Source organism: Leucoraja erinacea, chromosome 12 (genome assembly GCF_028641065.1).
Source record: "Leucoraja erinacea ecotype New England chromosome 12, Leri_hhj_1, whole genome shotgun sequence".
In the NCBI taxonomy this organism is placed as follows: Eukaryota; Metazoa; Chordata; class Chondrichthyes; order Rajiformes; family Rajidae; genus Leucoraja; species Leucoraja erinaceus.
In genome coordinates, this window is record NC_073388.1 from 12,487,374 (window position 1) to 12,509,999 (window position 22,626).

A 22,626-nucleotide genomic window follows, 5' to 3' on the forward strand; every position below is an offset into this window, starting at 1 on the left:
GTGTGACCATGGGACCCAATGGGTCCCACTTAGTCCAGTTATTCTATAAATGGTGGCATTTATTACAACAATCACTGAATTTCAAACTAATTCTTTCATTCCGAAGCCGTTTAAAACATTTCTGAGACACACACGATCTGTATCTTAATCTGTAAATTATTAATCCTCCTAATTAAATCATGTTATTTTGGTATTAAAATATCAACATCAATATATCATCAATATCATTTTGATTATTTTGCTAATTTGGGTGCTGAAATTGTGAATTATGGGATTTATAAAACAACATGACATACAAGTGCACACATATGATCATGTTTTGCCTATATTAATCACATGATTCCCAATGCATTTTATTACCCAAATCATTTTTTTTTTTGGAGTGTATTGATAGAGGCTTAAATCAAATGTTAGCTGGCCAATAGCCAAGCAAAATGGGCAAGTCAAGGCATGGGGTTGTAAACAAATAGGCAAATTTTGAGCCTGTAGAGGGAAGTGTCGAGTATTGAAGTCTATACGAGGGGGAAAAAGCAGAGAGAAAGAGCCGCAGGATCATGAACGAACGAGGTAGCATCGAGGGGAAGAGGAGGAGGCAGAAGCAGAGGATCAGCCGTTTCCTGCTGTAGCTGTAACAGGGCAAAGAGAGAACGAGGAGGAGGAGGTTTAAAGCCGGCTCGGTGGGGTTTTATTTTTGAGCTGTCACCTATTGAACGAAATTTAAAAGCCTCTCCGGTTTGCACGGTCGAGGCGTGTAGAGGATAATGCTGGACTTCGTGATCCCGTTGAGTAGCAGCGCCAGGCTGGAGAAGCTCATCCCTCACATCGAGAGGCTGTTCAGGGTGAGAGTGAGCGTCGGGCCTGCGGCGGAGAGCAGCAGATGGGTCCACATCGAGCAGGCAGCAGAGGCACAGGAGGGGCCCAGGAAAGCAAAGGTGAGTCTCCCACCACAGCCACTGCTCCCCCGGCTCATCTTACCTCGGTCCATTGTGCATTGAGATTGCCCAGCGGGGCTGGAGAGATGGGAAACTGCACTTGTTGCTATGAGACGCACAAGAAGCACCGGCTGGGCCTCCATGGATCAGCCAGGCCCCTGCCTTATTCTGGATCTCTGGCTTTGTACTGGAGCTGGAAGCAAGGACAGTGCATTTGGTGCAAGGGAAGTCTTTTAAAGGTCGAGATAAACAAAACATTAACTTGGAAAGGGTTGATTTCCCATCTCTTTACAACCTTGTTTGAAATGGATCAAAATCAATGCTCGAAAAATCAAGTGTTACTGTTATATTTCTGACTGATGAGCTCACCTTTCAAAGGCACGATCAATTGTGATTCAATAGGCAGATCATGTTATGTTAACATTAAGAAATTTAGTCATCCTGCACGTATAATTAAGTAGTTAAAAAAAAAAAAAAAGTAATCTGTAAACGTTGACTGTTATTTTTGTATGTACTACAATTTAAAAACTGTTATATCAGGAGCAAGTTTCTCAATATTGAAAGAAGTGGAAATAGTTGACTGTTTTCGACTTTATATCTTCGAGAGGCAGAAAGATGTTCTAGGAAGATAAGGAATCCACCGTTGCTACCAACTAATGTTGGGAGTTTTACACACTGAAAGGTTCAGTCCTTATTTTGTCTCAGGCCTCTTGATGAAGTGCTTTGTGGCCTGACATGTTAAACATTGTTTCTATCCTTCAGTTGTAAAACAAATCATGACAGTGTTTATTGACTTGGATAACACATAATAAACAGTTGTAATTGCTCTTCCCATAATTTGTATTTTTGATTACCAAATGGCATTTAAAAAAAAAAGATTGGAGTATTTATCAGTGAAGCAAAACTCCATATTTTAGCTTCCATTGGTATCTTTAACATATTGTGCAATTTCTGTTGATATGATTGAAGGGTACTTTTAACTGTTTAACACTCGTATAATGATTTACTAATAGCAAAAAAAGTTGTTTTTAAATTGTGAATAATTCATGGCCTTTGTAGTTTGTGCAGCCTGCGGATCTTCATGAATGAATGAATCTCTTTATTGTCATTGCACATGGTACAATGAAATTTAAAAGTCAATCCCATGGTGCGATTCACAAGAGCAATTTTAAATATATAAGAAAAGGTAAAAATATATACATTTTAAAAAAAAATTACAGATAAATAACAATAGCAGCTGAGGTAGAACCATTCAGTTCAATGTGAGTGTTATTTCTTATTTTGCATTGTTAAGTTCACGTATGGCTATTGGGTAGAAGCTGTCTCTGAGTCTGTTTGTGCGAGTTTTGAAAGACCTGTACCGTCTGCCAGAGGGCAGCAGGTGGAACAGGTTGTGTCCAGGGTGGGAAGGGTCCTTCAGGATGTTGGCTGCCCTGCCAAGGCAGCGAGAGCTGAAGATGTCCTTCAGGGAAGGCGGTGGGCAGCCAGTGATTTTTTGTGCAGTGTTGATGACCCTTTGAAGGGCTCTCCTGTCCGCTGCAGAGCAGCTGGCATACCATGTGGTTATACAGTACGCCAGCACACTCTCGATGGAGCAGCGGTAGAAGGACACCAGCAGCTTCTCCTCCAGGTTGTTTTTCCTGAGGATCCTCAGAAAGTAGAGTCGCTGCTGGGCCTTCTTGACTGCTGTGGTGGTGTTTGTAGTCCAGGAGAGATCCTCCGTAATTTGTTTGCCCAGGAATCTGAAGTCTGAGACCCTTTCCACACAGTCCCCATTGATGAATAGGGGTTGGGAGAGTCCTAAATCCATGAGTTTGGTGACCAGTCTCTGCTGGGGATGATGGTATTGAAGGCGGAGCTAAAGTCGATGAAAAGCATCCTCACATAGCTCCCCTGGTGTTCGAGGTGGGTCAGTGCAGTGTGAAGAGCAGTGGCGATGGCATCCTCAGTGGACCTATTTGCTCTGTAGGCAAACTGGTGTGGATCGAAGGTGGGCGGGAGGCTGGCTTTGATGTGCTGCTGGACCAGCCTCTCGAAACACTTCATGATGACTGGTGTGAGAGCGACCAGTCGGTAGTCGTTAAGGCCGCTGATAACAGGCTTTTTTGGTAGTGGGATGATTGTGGCAGCCTTCAGGCACGGTGGGATGATGGATTTGGACAGGGACAGGTTGAAGATTTTCGTGAAGACCTCGGAGAGCTGGTCTGCACATTCCTTCAGAACCCTTCCTGTCACGCCATCCGGGCCGGCAGCCTTCCTCGGGTTCACCGCCCTGAGCACCCGCCTCACTTCATGCTCCTGCACAGTGAGGGTGTAGTTGTTGTTGTTAGGGGCTGGTGGGAGAATGGTGACGAACTCTTCTGGTTCTGCCTCGAAGCGAGCAAAGAAACAGTTCAACTCCTCTGCCAGTGAGGCGTCGCCGTCGGCCGTCGTGCTGTTGCTGGGCTTGTAGTTGGTGATGTGCTGGATGCCCTGCCACACCTGCCGTGGATCGTTGTTGTTAAAGTGGTCCTCTATCTTCCTCTTGTGGGCCACTTTGGCATCCCTGATGCCTTTCTTCAGGTTGGCTCTAGCAGCGCTGTACAGGGTTCTGTCGCCAGACCTGAAGGCGGTGTTGCGGTCCTTGAGGAGAGTTTGGACCTCTTTTGTCATCCACGGCTTCTGGTTGGGGTACACCCGGATGAGTTTGTCGACGGTGACGTTGTCAACACAGTTCTGGATGTAAAAGAGTACCGTGGATGTGTACTCCTCCAAGTCCTGATTTCCAAAAATGTCCCAGTTTGTCCTTTCAAAGCAGTCCTGTAGCTGTGAGGAAGCTCCTTCAGGCCAAGTTTTAACAGTCCTGGTGGTGGGTTGAGCTTTTCTCCTGAGGGGGGTGTATGCTGGTGCTAAGTGAATGGATAGGTGATCCGACTGGCCTAAGTGTGGTAGTGGTGTGGCTCTAAACCCCTTCTTGATGTTTGAGTAGACCTTGTCTAATGTATTTTCTCCCCTGGTTGCACATTTGATGTGTTGTTCAAACTTGGGGAGAACTGATTTTAAGTCTGCGTGATTGAAATCACCAGCTATGATATGGGCTGCTTTGGGGTAGGTGTTCTCTTGTTTGCTGATAGCGCTATGGAGGTAGCCTAGGGCTATGCTAGCATTAGCATCCGGTGGGATATACACAGCTGTAACTATGACCACGGTAAACTCACGTGGAAGGTAGAAAGGCCTGCATCTAACTATCAGGTACTCCAAATCAGCAGAACAGTGTCTGTCTATGATTGTGGTATTTGTGCACCAGTTGTTGTGAACGTAGATGCATAACCCCCCTCCTTTGCTCTTACCGGAGTCTTTGTTTCTATCCCAGCGAAATGCTGTGCAGCCTGCTAGCTCAATGGCTCCATCTGGTACAAGTGCGTGTAGCCACGTCTCTGTTATTCGCAGAATGCAACTGTCTGCGATGAATTTATTTGCGGCGACCTGTAGTCTTAGTTAGTCCATTTTGTTGGTGATAGATCTGGCGTTGGTGAGAATGATGCTGGGTAGCGGTGGTTTATGTGGTTGTTGCCTTAGCCTAGCGAGTAGTCCGGGCCGGCAACCACGCTTTTGATTCCTGTGCCTCCTCCGTCTCCGGCGTTTGCTGGGGCCGACAACAATCGACGGAGAGCCTGGTGTCCTGGCTATCTCCTCCGGTATGTTGCGTGAATGCAGAAAAACATACTTAACTGCCTGTTTACACTGTAATCCGATAATCAGATCCTGTCGGCTGAAGGTGAGATTCGCACGACAAAACGTAACATTGTCAAACAGACATACAAACAAAAATCACACAAAAAAAGCACCGAAAGGGAGAGCTTCGAGCCGCTGCGACTGTACGCGCCGCCATAGTGTTCTCCTTGTCATTATCAATCAATCAATCAATCAATCAATCAACCTTTATTGTCATCTTGCAAGCAACAGTTGTTACAGTGCAAAATGAAAAGACGTTTCCCAGTGAATAGCGGAGCATCGCACATGAAATTTAAACACTTCACACATAATAACACTAAAAACAATCCAGTCCCTGATGGAACAGTATAAATAGTTAAAAGCAGGTAAAAAAAACACAATGTTAAAATTCAATAAACCAATCATAAAAAATGTCCGGGGCCGCTGATTCGAGTGGCCAGTGCCAGTATTAAAGTGTCCGTGCCAGCCGCAGAGTCCAGTCAAGTGACTGTGGGTGCAGAGTGACTGTTTAGCAGCCTCACAGCCTGTGGTAGGAAGCTGTTTAGCAGTCTTGTAGTCCGGGCTTTGATGCTACGATATCTCTTGCCTGATGGCAGGAGATCCAGGTGTGCGTGGAGGGGGTGCAGTTTGTCCTTGGCAATTCTCTGTGCTTTCTTCAGACAGCGGCTCTGGAACAGTTCTTGTACCGAGGGTAGGGGGACGCCAATGATCCTCTCTGCTCCCCTCACTACCCTCTGCAGAGCCTTCCTGTCCGAACAGTTGCAGGTGGAGTACCACGTATTTATGCAGTACGTGAGTACAGACTCCACCGTGCCCCTGTAGAAAGTCCTGAGGATGTTGGTGGGGAGTGAGGCCTGTTTTAGTTTCCTCAGGAAGTGCAGTCGCTGATGGGCCCGTTTGACGGTCCCAGTGGTGTTCCTGGACCAGGTGAGGCTGTCCGTTATTTGCACACCGAGGAACTTTATGCTCTCCACTCTCTCCACTGCAGTGCCACTAATGTTGAGCGGTGTATGCTTTGGCTGCGCCCTCCTGAAGATTTTAAAAGTATGTTTGAAAAAAGTAGATGTGCTTATTTCAAATAGATGATGATTGTATACAGTCTGAAGAAAAGTCCCGATCCAAAACGTCACCTATCCTTTATCTCCAGAGATGATGCCTGACCCGCTGAGTTACTCCAGCATCTTTGGTATAAACAAGCATCTGCAGTTCTTTGTTTCTAATAGATGGTTACTTCAACTGTAGTTCTTACAAATACAAATTTCTCACAAAACAATAATTTCTGATTGTTTTGTGAGAAACGACCAGACTGCTATATCTTTCTGAATGTAAAATGGAACTATCTTATTAGCATTTTTTTCTTTGGGAAAATAAAGACAAAAGCTGGGCCTGTGGTTGATGGCTGATAGAGTTTTAAATGTTTGGATATTGCTGATATAAGGAATGAAGTGAAAAGTTATGCTGTTCTGAGATATAATGTTAACTTGAGTTGGCGGCTCCACGGTAAACCATATATTCTATGGTCACTGATTAGCCTTCAAAGTAGCAAGATAAAGATGATTAAATGCCTACTAGCTCCTCGAGGTTTAACTATATTTATTTTCATTAGATTCTGTAGAGTCAGTGTCATACTTTGTGACGCAATGGTTAACACACACTTGATTTCTGGAACAAGCAGCTTCTGAACTATGATTTTAATAAAATCTTTCAGTTTTTGCCGTCTCTCAACATTATTTCTGTTTAAAGCAGTTAAACATTGAATTCCTAGAAATAAGTGATAGTTTAGATTTGTATGTGCTCTTATCTTGTAATAATGCGGTCAGAAACTTGCTGGATTTTACTCCACCCAACGTGTTGGAGCGGTTTTCAACTCTTGGGAGAGTTGTGGGCTGTAAAACAAGAATAGATTATTGGGACATATATATTTAAAACATTCTGAATATATATGTTTAAAATTAGTTTACAGATCATTTGTAAATTAATGGGTTTGCTTCATTGTAATAAATAACCTGAGAACTGTTCTGTGAAATATTGTGGTCAAAATAACATTTTGAATTGTACAAATTCTTCCGCTTTTTGTTTGCAAACTCAACAATCAAAGTTGTTTGCTGTAAGTTTTCATTTTGGATTATTAAATAATGTACTCCGTAATAAATATCACACTCAAATGTTTAAAAAGTGTCCTGGGGAGCCGCGTGCACGGCCGGAGTGTCCTGGGGAGCTGCCGCCCCGATTTAAACGTGGCGCTGATGCGACGACCGGAACGCACCCCGGTAGGCCTCCCAGGAGACTGCGGGGAAGCCGGTCGGCGAGGCCTGTCTGGGCCGAAGGAGCCTCAATGGTGCCGGTGATGGGAGCCTTGGCGGCGGCAGCGGGAGCCTCAGCAGTATTGTGAGCCTCGACAGCAATGCCATCCTCAGGTGCAACGGGGGCCTCGGCGGCAACTGGGGACTCAGCAGCAACGGAGCATTGGCGGCGGCAGTGAGAACCTTGGCGGTGGTGGAGCATGATGGGGGGAGGGGAAGACAATAGGGACCACCGAGAAGAACAATGGAGGACCCGGCATGGGGGAACTGCCATGAGGGACGGTGGAAGAACAAAGGGGACCCGGGGAGGGTGGAGCACTGTAGTTTTAGAATCCTCTGACCAGGGGATAAGCCTGTATTTGTTTGTTTGTTCGTTCCGGTTTAGGTGCTGTGCACACGGCAGCCAGCCAACAGTCGCTTATCCTTTTTTCACTTTTAATTTCAAGTTTTTGTGTACCTTGTCGTGTGTTGTGACTATTGGCAAAACAATTTCCCTCCGGGGATGAATAAAGTTTATCGTATCGTATTTTTAATGTTGCTTGTGTGCAGTATGAGTAACTTTCCATCTTATTTGTCGCACGGTCTACTTGATAAACATTGGCACTTTTTACGTCCTTCATTCATTTGCTTTTCAGCAGAAGTGAGGGGTCTATTCTCAAGTGTTTCTCATCATTGAACAATATGTTCTCAACTCTTTTTGTATTAGACTTGGCTTTTTCACTCTGCAAATTCACAGATGAATTTGCCACATTCACTTTAGTTTCCCATAGCAATGTAGTTCAGTTCCAGACTTGAAAGACCACCTATGAATGTGATATTTATTTTTCATTGACTTTAGTGGATTTTGAAAAGAATCCTATTTTCCTATTAGTTAAAGGCAGTTATATGTTTTTGGCTCATTTCTCTAGTATTAGAGTTGTAGAGTCATACAGCGTGGAAACAGGCCCTTCGGCTCAGCATTGCCCACACCGGCCAACATGTCCCAGCTACACTAGTCTACACTAGCCTGTGTTTGGCCCATATCCCTCTAAACCGGTACTATCTATGTACCTGTCTAATTGTTTCTTAAATGTTACAATAATCCCTGCCTCAACTACTCCTCGGGCAGCTTGTTCCATACACCCACCACCCTTTGTGCGTAAAAGTGATCCCTCAGATTCCTATAAATCTTTTCCACTTCAACTTAAACCTATGTCCTCTGGTCCTCAATTCCCCAACTCTGGGCAAGAGACTGTATGCATCCACCCGATCTATTCCTCTCATGATTTCATACAACTCTATAAGATCACCCCTCATACTCTTGTGCTCCAGGAGTCCCAGCCTACTCAACCTCTCCCTATAGCTCAGACCCTAGAGTCCTGGCAACATTGGATTGACACAAGACCTCATGTGCTTTATTTAGAACTCTTACAGGCCACCAGGCTGAAGAGACTTATCAAAAGGCTGGGGTGGATTTAAAAGCAGATAAACAACTGCAGTAGCAAATTTCCCTACATACCTAATTATAGGGCTGTCACCAAGGCATTCGCATATTCTTTAAGAGAGAGGTGTGTATTCCTCTTGTAGGCGTCTTGCAGATTCAAACAGTTTATTTAAGTCATTGTCAGACCCCTTTAGCCATCTTGATTTCAATACCCTCAACCATGCTGTTATCCCTATGATGACAATTTTGTTTATTCTTTCAAAAATGTGGTTTGAAAACTCTGCAATGTTTGAGATGTGGCAATATTTCATTTTAGAATGTAGAAACAAGGAACTGCAGATGCTGGTTTACAGAAAAAGGAAACCAAGTGCTGGAGTAACTCAGCGGGTCAGGCAGCATCTCTGGAGAAACTATACGATACAATAGAACTTTATTTATACGATCTGCCAATAGTCATAAAAACACAAAATAAATGAAACATGAAATTAAAGTGATGAGTGGAAAGGATCGGGGAAGTGCAAAAATTGAGGGGGAGGGGCGTCGGTCTCAATCTACTTGACGACCAAAGGGGGAGGAGTTGTACAATTTGATAGCCACAGGTAAGAAGGATCTCCTGTGGCGTTCTGTCCTGCATCTTGGTGGAACCAGTCTGTTGCTGAAGGTATCCCACTGGGGTGAGCTGTATTGTCCAAGATGGTCTGCAGTTTGATGAGCATCCTCCCCTCCAAGTAGTTAGGTGAAATTTCTTTTAGGGTTGGGACCCTTCTTCAAATATTATTTTTATACCTCTTGCCCAATGTTTAGTTTAGAGATACAGTGAGGAAACAGGCCCTTCGGCCCTCCAGGTCCACGATCGACCAGCGATCCCTGCACATTAACACTATCCTACACACACTAGGAACAATTTTTACATTTACAAAGCCAATTAACATACAAACCTGTAGGTCCTTGGAGTGTGGGTGAAAGCCCACGCAGGTCACGGGGAGAACGTACAAACTCTGTACAGACAGCACCCGTAGTCGGGATCGAACCCTGGTCTCCGGCGCTGCATTCGCTGAAAGGCAGCAACTCTACTGCTGCGCCACCGTGAAATCAGGAATTGTGTTTTTTTTTTTTATCTGCCCCCGTGGCACCTATTATTGGACCCAATGGATACTGAAGTAGTTGGCACGTGATACTGCGTTGAATTTAGGTGGTCTGGCTAAAGTCCTCTTTTAATCTTGCACATTGGTCAGGACCAGGAAGACCCCTTACACCATCACTATTTAGAAGGATCATCAATAATTTGCAGCTTGATATGGATGCATTAACAGGCATTCAGTTTGGAAAGCAGAAAGAATGAGCAGGATGCATATATGGAGGAACAAAATGCTGGGAGAGGACATTTAAGAAATGATCGAATAACTGGAAGTTATGTAATATGGTTGATGAATTTGTTAACTTTAGGTTTATTATTGTCTTGTCTACCAAGGTCTAGTGAAAAGCTTTTGTTCGCATGCTATCCAATTAACTCAGATAATACCGTACATGAATACAATCACGGGTAATAAATGTAGAGCAAAGATAAAGATACAAGAATACAGGTCTGAAGAAGGGTCTCGACCCGAAACGTCACCCATTCCTTCTCTCCAGAGATCCTGCCTGAGTTACTCCAGCATTTTGTGTCTACCCCAGAATACAGAATATCGTTCTCAACATTGCAGCATAATAGTTCCACAGGAAAAAGTCCAATGTCCACAATGAGGTCAGTTGTGCCCCAGCTTATACCAGGACTGTTTGGAAGTCTGATAACAGAAAAGAAGTAGCTGTTATTTGCTGTTGTGCTGATTTTGATGTGGCCACTCGCTGTATGTGAGATTATTGAATTTATGATGATACCTTATTCAGGATTGCATTGATTTTCCCCACTATCTCCCATCGACTTCAGAAGGTCTTCATAGAGGACCTTGTGGGCCCTTGTTGAAGTAGGACATCTCTTCCTTCGAACCTCTGGTACATAGACTCCATTGGAACACTGTCAGAATTTTCAATTTCAGAATGAAAGCCAATTACAGCCTGGTTTTTACCTGGTACAGGCTAACTTTAACTGGTGATAGTGACTCTCAGATTTCAGCCCACTGCTGAGATGACAAGCCTGTGAACAGCATGATTAGCAACGACTGAATATTGAAATCAGCAGCAATTATTTGATGTGCTGCCTCCACGGAATGAAGTGGCACAGGTTAACCCATTTAGCCCTCTTGATATTTATGCATTTCCAAGTGGACTGGTTTAATCTGTTTCAACATTAACCATCTGCCACAAACCTGTCATTGTGTGATCAGTTTCCTCCAGTTTGTCATGCTCATTTCTTTGGGTGTTTGCATATTTTGATTTTATTCCTTTGGTGTCTCTTGGACTTTGTGCAGATATCTAACATGCCATTACTCATTGTCCTTTCTGCTCTTCCTTACAAGGACTTTGCATTGCACCGTATCAGCCATTTTCTGCACATACCACAAGATCTCCCTTAATTAGGCACTGGGATTTTCCAATATTTTTTTTTTCTCTAATGATTACATTTGGTCCATACCTTTTTATATTGGTAGGCTTATTGCATTTCATATAGTAAAAGTTTCACCCATAACTCAGTAAGTTCAAACAACCTTTAATTTCCACATTTATTCCTTACCTGTACAATTTTGTTATACATGCTACTACACTCATTCTGTAGAAACCACTTTTCTCCACATATTTTGGAAAATTAATCTAATCTTAATTGTTATGTACTTGCCTTATTATTAGGAAATGCATAAATTGTTAATTCTTCTGAATGTAGTCAAGTTAATTTGTAATATTATTTTCCTTTTGAATTTTCTTCAGCCTTCTCGATACAATTGGATTTTCCATTCCTCTGTAAAATTGTCAAACTGCACGCCATCTGTTATGCCCTCACAAGAGTGCCTGATGCCCTCTTTTTCTAATTAGTTCCATGTTTCATTGGATTTTAGTTTACTGGTTATGGTTTACCATTTCTGTCCATTTTAATTGGCAATCTTTCTACTTTCAATTTAGTTTTCCAAATCTGTTTCTGTTTTTACTAAACATCAAGGATTATTTTATCTCCCACTTTGCTTAAATTTCCAATTATCGTTTAAACTTTGATATATTTCCATCCTTACAGTTGAAATTTTAGACATAAATCTACATTTTCTTCTTATATGGCAGATAGTTCATTTAGAAAATTATGTGAGATTTCATAAACAGGCAGTCGGTCGGTATGGACTGTGATCACATAGTGAGCTCAACAACAAAATGGTCATCTTTTGTGTGGTAATGATTGTGTGATAAGATATTGAGAGACACAACAGAAGTATCTCCCACTGCTGGTTGGCTTTTTTATTTAGACTTTAGACCTTAGAGATACAGCGTAGAAATAGGCCCTTCGGCCCACTGAGTCCCCGCTGATCAGCAATCTCACCATACACTAGCACTATCCTACACACTAGGGCCAATTTACAATTTTACAAAAGCCAATTGATTTACAAACCTGTACATTTTTGGAGTGTGGGAGGAAACCGGAGCAACTTGAGAAAACCCACGCAGTCGCATGGAGATTGTGCAAACTATATACAAATAGCACCCGTAGTCAGGATTGAACTGGGGTCTCTGGCGCTGTAATGCAGCAACACTACCGCTGCGCCACTGTGCCGCCCAACTATGTTGATCTGGTTTTTTTTTTTCATTCAATTAATCTGGGTTCTCTTGCCTTTCAATTCTCTGAAATTGGATCATTGACATTATCTCGGGCTGGAGTTTCTAGAACAGAAGACATTTTCAGGATAAGGGGTCAGCCACTTGAACTGAAACCTCTGACGAAAGAGATTTCTTTAGTCAGAGGTTTGTAAAAGCTTGCAATTTTCTGTCCTCGGAAGGCTGTGGATGGTCAGCTAATGAATATATTCAGGTCTGAGTGCCTTTGATTTTAAAATAGAAAAGCAGTCTATGTTTATGTGGATCAAATAGCCGAATGTGCTTAAGGTATAGAACCAGAAATGGTAACATTGAAATGGTAGAATAGGTACAAGAGCCTGATTGGTTCAATTCTCCTGTTACCTGCCATGCTTTGTCCTGGGTCTTCCATTTTCCAGCTTTCTATTCCACCCCCCGCCCCCTAAACTCCCTACTATCCATCTGAGGAAGGGTCTCGACCTGGAACATCACCTATCCATGTCCTCCAGAGATGCTGCCTGACCAACTGAGTTATTCCAGCACATAATGTCCTTTTGTGTATTAACCAGCATTGACAGTATTTTGTTTCTATTTATCTTCTCATGTTTGTTGGCTCCCTTTTTGTTTTAACTATGAGCCCAATTTTTAAGGGTGATTATTTCCCAAGTATTCTCCAAGCTTAGGGCCCCACATTTTAAATTAAAACATATTGACTGAATAATAATAGTTTTGAATATTGTCCTGGTATTTACCGATGCAGCTATTCTTATTCTTACTTGTTCTTCACCTACAGCCACAATCTTTCTGCTTTTCAAAATACAACAGCTCTCAAAAACGACATTGGCCTAGCTCCAAGTAATGGACACTCTGAAACCTTCTATACCTTTCTAAAGTTGTTTAGCTTGTTGTACCATAAGTGTCCATTTGTCTTGGAATACAATGCACCTCTTGTCTGACTTCCTACTTAATCAGCATCTCGACCACCCTGGCTACTTTCAGGGTGTAGTTCCGAGTGTAGTGTACTACCTATTCTTCATTATTTTTTTACTACTCCAGTGTATAATACAGAAAGATGTATCGTGTTTTCCATTGGTATCCTTCCAGTTTTATCTAATTCCCATTTATTTTTAACCTGGCACTAATACCCCTAGAGTTAAAACGTATAGGCTTCAGTAGAACGCATAAGGAGGTGCATTTCAGTTCATGCAGTATGTATTTAATAGAATTCCACAGATTAAAATAAAAATTTGCAGATGGTAATCTCTGAAATGTGTCTTTTGCTGGGTGGTTTAACGAAGTCCCAACTATTAAGGACAATGTGTACCCTTGTGGTTGGTGCAGTGTAATGTTCTTGGAATAGACTGATTCTAGGAACAAGAACGATCAAAGTATATTTAGAGGGAATGCAAATTGAATGAATAAGCAGCTGAATGTAACAGGGACACCGAAAATATAAGACTGAGACCAGAGAGAAAAAGCAACAATAAATGCTTTGCCGAAAATTAAATGAGAAATACTATGATACTCCACGTCTCCATCTCAATTTCCTGATAATCTTACCATCTCTCTATCCACATAGCTCCTTGCGTGACTTTGTGCTAAATTTATTTTGTAAAGTTGCAGAGTGTCGGACATCCTTAAAGCACTACGTATAGTGGTCGGCACAGTGGTGCAGTGGTAGAGTTGCTGCCTTGCAGCACCAGAGACCGATCCTGACTACAGGTGCTGTCTGTATGGAGCTTGTACATTCTCCCTATGACCGCGTGCGTTTTGTCCCGGTGCTCCGGTTTCCTCCCATAATCTAAAGACGTACAGGTCTGTTGGTTAATTGTCTTCAGTCAAATTGTAAATTCTCCCGAGAGCAGGGGTGTCAAACTATCGGCCCGCAGGCCGCATCCAGCCCACGAAGGGGTCCAATCCGGCCAGCGAGATGATTTGAGGGGAAAAAAGTATATTCACGACTTTATTATGTATCTGTACGACAGCCGCTCTCTTTTGCCGCTCTCTATCCCACCGCTGTCTGTGCCGCCGGCAGGGGCGCTCTCGGCCTCCGCTCCGTGATTGACCCGCGGTTGCCAAGGGGATGGTTGCCCCGGGCAACAGCCGTCAAATAGGCAAGATGGCGGCGGGGCACGCCCGTCGTCCGCTCTGTGATTGGCCCGTGGTTACCATGGGAATGGTTGCCCCCCAACAACCGCTGTCAAACAGACAAGGTGATTCCGCTGAGCACTCCTTGACCTTGGGCTGGCTGACTGACGTTCGCGTGTGCACATCTGATCCGGCCCGCATGAAGTTGCATTTTGCCCAATCCGGCTCGTGCCCTAAAATGAGTTTGACACCGCTTCCCTAGAGTGTAGGATAGTGTTATTGTACGGGATGATCGCTGGAAGATGGACCAAAGAGCCCGTTTCCAGATTCAGTGGACCAAAGAGCCTGTTTCCAGATTCTATCTGTAAAGTCTAAAAGTATATGTGAGTTATTGATAGTTGAGGGGGAGATATAGAATTATGAGATATTGAAAGATTTAAGTTCTTGTTGATGCAGAAGGTGATATCTAATCTTGGAAAAGCATTCCAAAAAATTAGAGGAGGGATTAACTGCTATGTGGATAAATATAGAAAGCATTCAAGTTTACATTTTGAAGCTTCAGTAACCAAGGAAGGTCAATGTTTAATAATAACTAAGTCAAAGAGAAGGAGGAAATGATGGAGAATTGGTGGTTATATTACTGAACTAATAATCTTGTCTAATTCTGAGATCCGTGAACCTGTCTTCATCAACGGGATGGCAATGGAGAAACAGCTTCAAGTTCCTGGGTGTGGATAACTCTGAAGATCGGTTTTGGGCCCAACACATGAATGTAATCGCTAATAAAGCTCATCAACACCTCTACTTTCTTGGAGGTGTGAGGAGATTTGGCATGCCGCTAAATACTCTATCGAACATCTACTGGTGTATGGTAGAGAACGTACTGACCATACTGGTTCAGTAGCTCAAACCGCTCAAACCAATGTAGGCTACAGAAAGTTTAAGAAAGAACTGCAGATTGCTGAAAAAATCAAAGGTAGACAAAAATGCTGGAGAAATTCAGCAGGTGAGGCAGCATCTACGGAGCAAAAGAATAAGTGACGTTTCAGGTGTGAAGAAGAGTCTTGACCCAAAATGTCACCTATTCCTTTGCTCCATAGATGCTGCCTCATCCGCTGAGTTTCTCCAGCATTTTTGTCTCATTTAGGCTGCAGAAAGTGGTGACTATTGTCTGATCCATCATGGGTATGACCCACTATTGAGGGGATCTACAGGAAACACTGCCTCAAAAAGGCAGCTAATATTATCAAAGACCCAACAACCTGACCATGTTTTCATCTCGCTGCTATCATTGAAAGAAGATGCAGTAGCCTGAAAACTGTGACCTCTAGGTTGAAGAATGGCTTCTTTCCATCGACCATTAGGCTCTTGAACCACCCTTCACAACCCTGCCTCAGCAATAATCTATTATGGACTTTGTTTCGGTTATACTACATAGTCCGATTTGCACTATGTGTTAATGTGCTTGTAAAGCTGCAGCAAGTAAAAATGTAATTGTTCGGTTCCTGCGCATATGTCAATTAAATGCTCTTGACTCTTGATATTTGATCCCGACACCATGGTTCCAACCCCACCATGACAGTGACGGAAGTGAAATTTAAGAATCAAACAGGCTTGTTGTTAGTATCATTGATCGCAGAATTACTGCTTTGTCATGAAAAATACATCTGGTTGACAAGTGACCTTCAAGGGAGGTAATCTGACATCCCTACTTGATCCGACCTGAATGTGATTGCAGATCCACCAACATGGTTAACTATTAAATGGCCCATTAAACTACTAGGTTGCACCATGTGTGCTGCATTGAACGAATAAACATAGAAACATAGGAAATAGGTGCAGGAGTAGGCCATTCGGCCCTTCGAGCCTGCACCGCCATTCAATATGATCATGGCTGATCATCCAACTCAGTATCCTGTACATGCCTTCTCTCCATACCCCCTGATCCCTTTAGCCACAAGGGCCACATCGAACTCCCTCTTAAATATAGCCAATGAACTGGCCTCAACTACCTTCTGTGGCAGAGAATTCCACAGATTCACCACTGTGTGAAAAATGTTTTTCTCATCTCGGTCCTAAAATACTTCCCCTTTATCCTTAAACTGTGACCCCTTGTTCTGGACTTCCCCAACATCGGGAACAATCTTCCTGCATCTAGCCTGTCCAACCCCTTAAGAATTTTGTAAGTTTCTATAAGATCCCCCCTCAAACTTCTAAATTGATGGACCACCTGACACTGACTTCGGCATTTTGACATAGAAAATTCCCCTTGCAATTAACTGGAGACTGGTATCAATAGACAATAGGTGCAGGAGTAGGCCATTCGGCCCTTCGAGCCTGCACCGGTGTCTAATCTGGGAGGGAGGTCCTACTAGTTGAGCAACACCCTGACATATCACACTCGGAACACCATACGTTACGGACTTCATAGCAAACTCTTCCATCACAATGCGTGGGGACATTTTGTCCCACGGACTATAAGAACACAGTGGTATATAGGCAAGAGAGGATAATCTTGTCATCCTCAACATTAACATCTCGTCCCATTAAATCTTGGGGTATTAGAACAGATGCAGGCTAGGAAAGCTCCTTCAGATTATTATCCACCGTCCTCCCTCAGCTGATGAATCCATCCATATCAATGATAAGCAATATCTGGCAATAGCAATGGAAGCGACAGGGGACAGCATGTACTCTGGCTACGGTAACTTTAAGGTTCCTCACGAAGTGTGACCTGGAAACATCACCACAGACAAAGCTGGCTGTGTCCGAAATAATATATCAACCAGATTGGCTCTGCAGCAGATCACAGCTAATCAACATGATCAATAAGCATCACCACATCCTCACCAACCGACCTGTAGAGATGTATCTGTCCATGATAGCAGTGAAAGATGTGAGTACCACACCTTATAGGGACAGGGAACTGTCCTGGCACTGAGGACACCTTCCATCATAGACACAAAGTACTGGAGTAATTCAGCGGCTGCATGTCTGGGGAAAAAGGATGGGTGACGTTTCGGGTTGGAACCCTTCGACTGGCCAGTTGAGGAGTTTTGGCCCGAGCACCAGACTTTGCACGCGATGTAGCGCGGCCCGAGCCAAAACTCCTCAGCTGGCCCGCAGACTGGGCTTTGTGTGTAGTCCAGCACCCAGGCCAACTCATCATTCACCCAGCCGCGGCCGAGTCGGTCAATTGTCCCGGACTTGGTGATTTGGTTGACGTCCCGTCACTTTCCATGCATCAGTTGCACTCCTGGTTCATTGAAAAGATCAAAATTTGAAGTACGGTTTCTACTGAACACGTATCGCTTTTGTACCATCGTAAAGTAAAAATATTGTAAGTCGGTGCATCGTAAGTCGAGGAACATCTGTACTCTGTAATCACCGGAGGGCACGCTTACAGACAGATCCTAGATCTGATACAACAGCGTGCGTGCACGTTGCATGTGCTCTTGACACCACGCACGAGTGATTCACCTGTTATCCAATCACAGGCCCCCTTATGCACATCAATTGTACGCTATATTTTGCCAATTCCTGCCAAAACAAAAAGTTTCAGTAACGTCTGGTGTTGTTCGGTCGGTTTGGACATGTGCAAATATGGATAAACCTGCACAAAAGAAAAGACTGTGCAGCTATAACATGCAATGGGAAGCTAAAAAGACGTGGGTTAAGCCCGTCAGCGGTGACTCAATGAAGGCCTTCTGTACTTTATCCCGTCTTGGATTTGTCCCTTATTTTGACCTTTTGTCCCTTATTTGCGAGTGAAAAAAGGTGGCAACCCTAACTGTAATACACAATGCATAATCCATGACATTTTGCATTATGTGCAAACTAATTTTCATAAAGTCATAAGAGATAGTCATTCGGCCCATCTTGTCTACTCCGCGATTCAATCATAGCTGATCTATCTCTACCTCCTAACCCCATTCTCCTGTCTTCTCCCCATAACCTTTTCTCTTTTAATTGCATAGGTGACAATATATATATTGAACTATTGATGACACAGTTCTCCTTGTCTCTCCTTGATAGGCAGCAAGCCACCTAACTTGTGTAGAAAGGAATTATCGATGCTGGTTTACACCAGAGATAGACACTACATGCTGGAGTAACTCAGTGGGTCAGGCAGCATCTCTGGAGAAAAGGCTCTTCTTCAGCCACCCTAACGTGTCACTGCTATCTTGCACTTACTTGCAGCACCTTGAGGAAGGCCTAGACCCCAGCATGGTTGCCATTGGTTAAAAGTGACCTTCTTAACAGGCTAATTCTACATTAACTCTCATTGCTGAAGGCAAATTGAGGCCTTGTGGAGCTTTGGTAGTTGGTTAATTCATGGTCCAGGCAAAAGCAACTGTTAGAGCTGTTTAAATGTCTATGATCATGCTTGAGGTTCAAAAACTTTCATAGATAATCAAAGGTCCAAAATAAATTTATACCAACAAGCTTTTAATTGATTAAAAAACTTGAAATTAATTACAGCATTAGAAAATGATCAGAATCAGTCCAATGTACTTAAGGATATGTTTTAACTCAATGAATTCAAAAAAAGGTGAATGATTTGAAACGTGCCTTTCTCTCTTGGAGCTGTTAATGTCCTACCTAAGGAATACATGAGCTATTCTTGGAATTAATGGAAAAGATACTTAGAGATAATATATATATAAGCATCTGGATAAACAGGGTCTGATTAGGAACAGTCAACATGGATTTGTGCCTGGAAGGTCATGTTTGACTAATCTTCTTGAATGTTTTGAAAAGGTTACTAGGGAAATTGATTAGGGTAAAGCAGTGGAGGATGTTGTCTATATGGACTTTAGTAAGGCCTTTGACAAGGTTCCTCATGGAAGGTTGGTTAAGAAGGTTCAATTGTTGGGTATAAATGCAGGAATAGCAAGATGGATTCAACAGTGGCTGAATGGGAGACGCCAGAGAGTAATGGTGGATGGCTGTTTGTCAGGTTGGAGGCAGGTGACTAGTGGGGTGCCTCAAGGATCTGTGTTGGGTCCACTGTTGTTTGTCATGTACATCAATGATCTGGATTAAGGTGTGGTAAATTGGATTAGTAAGTATGCAGATGATACTAAGACAGGTGTTGTTGTGGATAATGAAGTAGATTTCCAAAGTCTACAGAGAGATTTAGGCCATTTGGAAGAATGGGCTGAAAGATGGCAGATGGAGTTTAATGCTGATAAGTGTGAGGTGCTACATCTTGGCAGGACAAATCAAAATAGGACGTACATGGTAAATGGTAGCGAATTGAGGAATGCAGTTGAACAGAGGGATCTGGGAATAACTGTGCATAGTTCCCTGAAGGTGGAATCTCATGTAGATAGGGTGGTAAAGAAAGCTTTTGGTATGCTAGCCTTTATAAATCAGAGCATTGAGTATAGAAGCTGGGATGTAATGTTAAAATTGTACAAGGCATTGGTGAGACCAATTCTGGAGTATGGTGTACAATTTTGGTCTCCCAATTATAGGAAGGATGTCAACAAAATAGAGAGAGTGCAGAGGAGATTTACTAGAATGTTGCCTGGGTTTCAGCAACTAAGTTACAGAGAAAGGTTGAATAAGTTAGGTCTTTATTCTCTGGAGCGCAGAAGGTTAAGGGGGGGACTTGATAGCGGTCTTTAAAATGATGAGAGGGAGAGACAGAGTTGATGTGGACAAGCTTTTCCCTTTGAGAGTAGGGAAGATTCAAACAAGAGGACATGACTTTAGAATGAAGGGACAGAAGTTTAGGGGTAACATGAGGGGGAACTTCTTTACTCAGAGAGTGGTAGCTGTGTGGAATGAGCATCCAGTAGATGTGGTGGAGGCAGGTTCGATTTTATCATTTAAAAATAAATTGGATAGGTATATGGATGGGAAGGGAATGGAGGGTTATGGTCTGAGTGCGGGTAGATGGGACTAGGGGAAAATAATTGTTCGGCACGGACTTGTCGGGCCGAGATGGCTTGTTTCCGTGCTGTAATTGTTATATGGGTATATGGTTATTCTGGTATCTGTTCAACATCCAGTGCTGTGAAATTGCAGGAAGTTGCCAATCCAGTTCTGGACTCCGGGAGTTATCCGGCAGCTGAGTGATAAAAGCAAGAATCCCTCAGAAAGTTTGGGACTTCCCTGACCTTGTGTGTTTCCGTTTGTCATTCTGACTCCGTCTGCAAAACAAACTAGAGCTCACTACTGCCGTGCCGTTATGCAGAGAAGATTTTTGAGATTTTGCTCTCGCATGTCATGGGCTTATTAAATTTGGAAGCCACGTTTGAATGTTATTCCACCTCATTAATGGGCCTGTCCCACTTAGGCGACGGCAGGAGCCTATATGGTCGCCACATGTTCGTGGGTGGTTGCCGAGTAGTTGCCTTCATCGTTGTGAGGAGACCAGAATTAAGCCGCCATGGAGAGTAGCGAGAATTCTCGTGCCGTATTTGCAGTGGTAGTGGGTTGCCAGGTGGTCAAAGGTTCTCGTATGTTGTAGCCACTGCTGTCCGGTGACTTTCATTGGTTCATTGGGGAAAAAAAACGTAAGCAGTAGTTTTCCGAGGATACTGTTTTGCCTACAGCTTTGGTCTCCTAATCTGAGGAAAGACATTCTTGCCATAGAGGGAGTACAGAGAAGGTTCACCAGACTGATTCCTGGGATGTCAGGACTTTCATATGAAGAAAGACTGGATAGACTCGGCTTGTACACGCTAGAATTTAGAAGATTGAGGGGGGGATCTTATAGAAACTTACAAAATTCTTAAGGGGTTGGACAGGCTAGATGCAGGAAGATATTTCCCGATGTTGGGGAAGTCCAGAACTAGGGGTCACAGTTTAAGGATAAGAGGGAAGTCTTTTAGGACCGAGATGAGAAAATCATTTTTTACACAGAGAGTGGTGAATCTGAAGGTAGTTGAGGCCAGTTCATTGGCTATATTTAAGAGGGAGTTAGATGTGGCCCTTGTGGCTAAAGGGATCAGGGGGTATGGAGAGAAGGCAGGGATGGGATACTGAGTTGGATGATCAGCCATGACCATATTGAAAGGCGGTGCAGGTTCGAAGGGCCAAATGGCCTACTCCGGCACCTATTTTCTATGTTTCTATAACCGACCGGTAATGTTAATGTCCGCCGAGCTTCACATCCGTGTATCTCTGGCTTCTTAAAAGTTGTCTCCATTCCTTCTTCCCCCCCCTTCTTTTAAAGGACTTACGTGACCCTTCCCGTACACTGTGCTTTCACTGTCTTAATTACAGTGCCAACTTTCCTGTTCATCGCGGTGTGTGTCTGTATCACATTGACTTTGCACCGTGTAAGTTTCACTCAGACAGCGCTCCCCCCGCTTGCCCTGTCCCCCACCTGCATAATGGGCTGGTGAAGGAAGCGATGTGTGTGTTCCACTCTGACGCCGTTCCAGTTGCCAGCAGTCACCTGAAAAATTGCCAAGTGGGACAGGCCCATAACTTATTCCAAAAGCAGCAAAATGACTTTTGGACTCGGCTTGCCTCAATAACTGCAATCAATGTTTGATTTGTTTCAGGGTGAGCTTATTTGAACTGTACTTTTTTTCTTGAAAGACCACATATAGCACAACAACAATTGTCAGCTGATTGAAAAAGGTGAGCAAGATGTGAATGCTATCACTTGGGGTTGCTGAATATCCCGCGGTCTAGGCATAAGTTCAGGGGCGACCGCGCCTTTGCGGTTGCAGCTCCTAGACTGTGGAACAGCATCCCTCTTCCCATCAGAACTGCCCCCTCCATCGACTCGTATAAGTTGAGACTTAAAACTCATCTTTACTCTCAAGTCTTTCTTGACGTCCTCTGAGGGAGGGCTATATGTATGTATTTATGTATGTACTTAATCTATGAACCACTGTTGTATAACGTTAGTACCTCCACCAATGTAAAGCACTTTGGTCAACAAGAGTGGTTTTTTAAATGTGCTATAGAAATAAAAGTGACTTGACTTGACACATTTATTATGGGATTTGTTGCATTACATAGCATCATGGTTCTGGTATGATGTAGTGCGTTGGCTGGCATGTTGCAAGCAATATTACAGGAAAAATGATAGTTTGTTTAATTCGGCACTTCAAAGCTTTATGCAATTTAGTTACAAGGCACTTTTTAGTAAGTATATTGGCTGTTTATTGATGGTGCATAAAATCTGGAGTTAATTTTGCGTGGAGTCACCTATCTACAGGTACAAATAAGGTTTTTCAGAATAGAAAATGGAGAGGAGCAGATTACTTGAAACTTTTGATTACTTTAACGCACACTCTGTTTGCTTACAGAAACTTGTGATTTGGGGAAATACCCATGTCTAATTTAGAACAGATGGAAGTGGCAGGCTGTTGTCACATACTCATCAAATACACCTTATTACTGCCAGAATCCATGGTTAGGGACTCTGGAGAAATGGCAAAAAAAAAATACTATTTCAAGAGTTCAGCAGTTAGATTTCTAAAAT

The 22,626-nt window shown here is 43.2% G+C and overlaps 1 protein-coding gene across 1 annotated transcript in view; it reads left to right on the plus strand.

The window, feature by feature from the left end:
* The first annotated feature begins 287 nt into the window (after positions 1-287).
* zc3h12b (zinc finger CCCH-type containing 12B) overlaps positions 288-22,626 on the plus strand; it is an 80,868-nt gene continuing 58,529 nt past the window's right edge. The window contains exon 1 of the mRNA XM_055643592.1: positions 288-932. Within this exon, the coding sequence (XP_055499567.1) occupies positions 762-932 (171 nt within the window). The 5' untranslated portion in view covers positions 288-761. The remainder of the gene's footprint in view (positions 933-22,626) is intronic.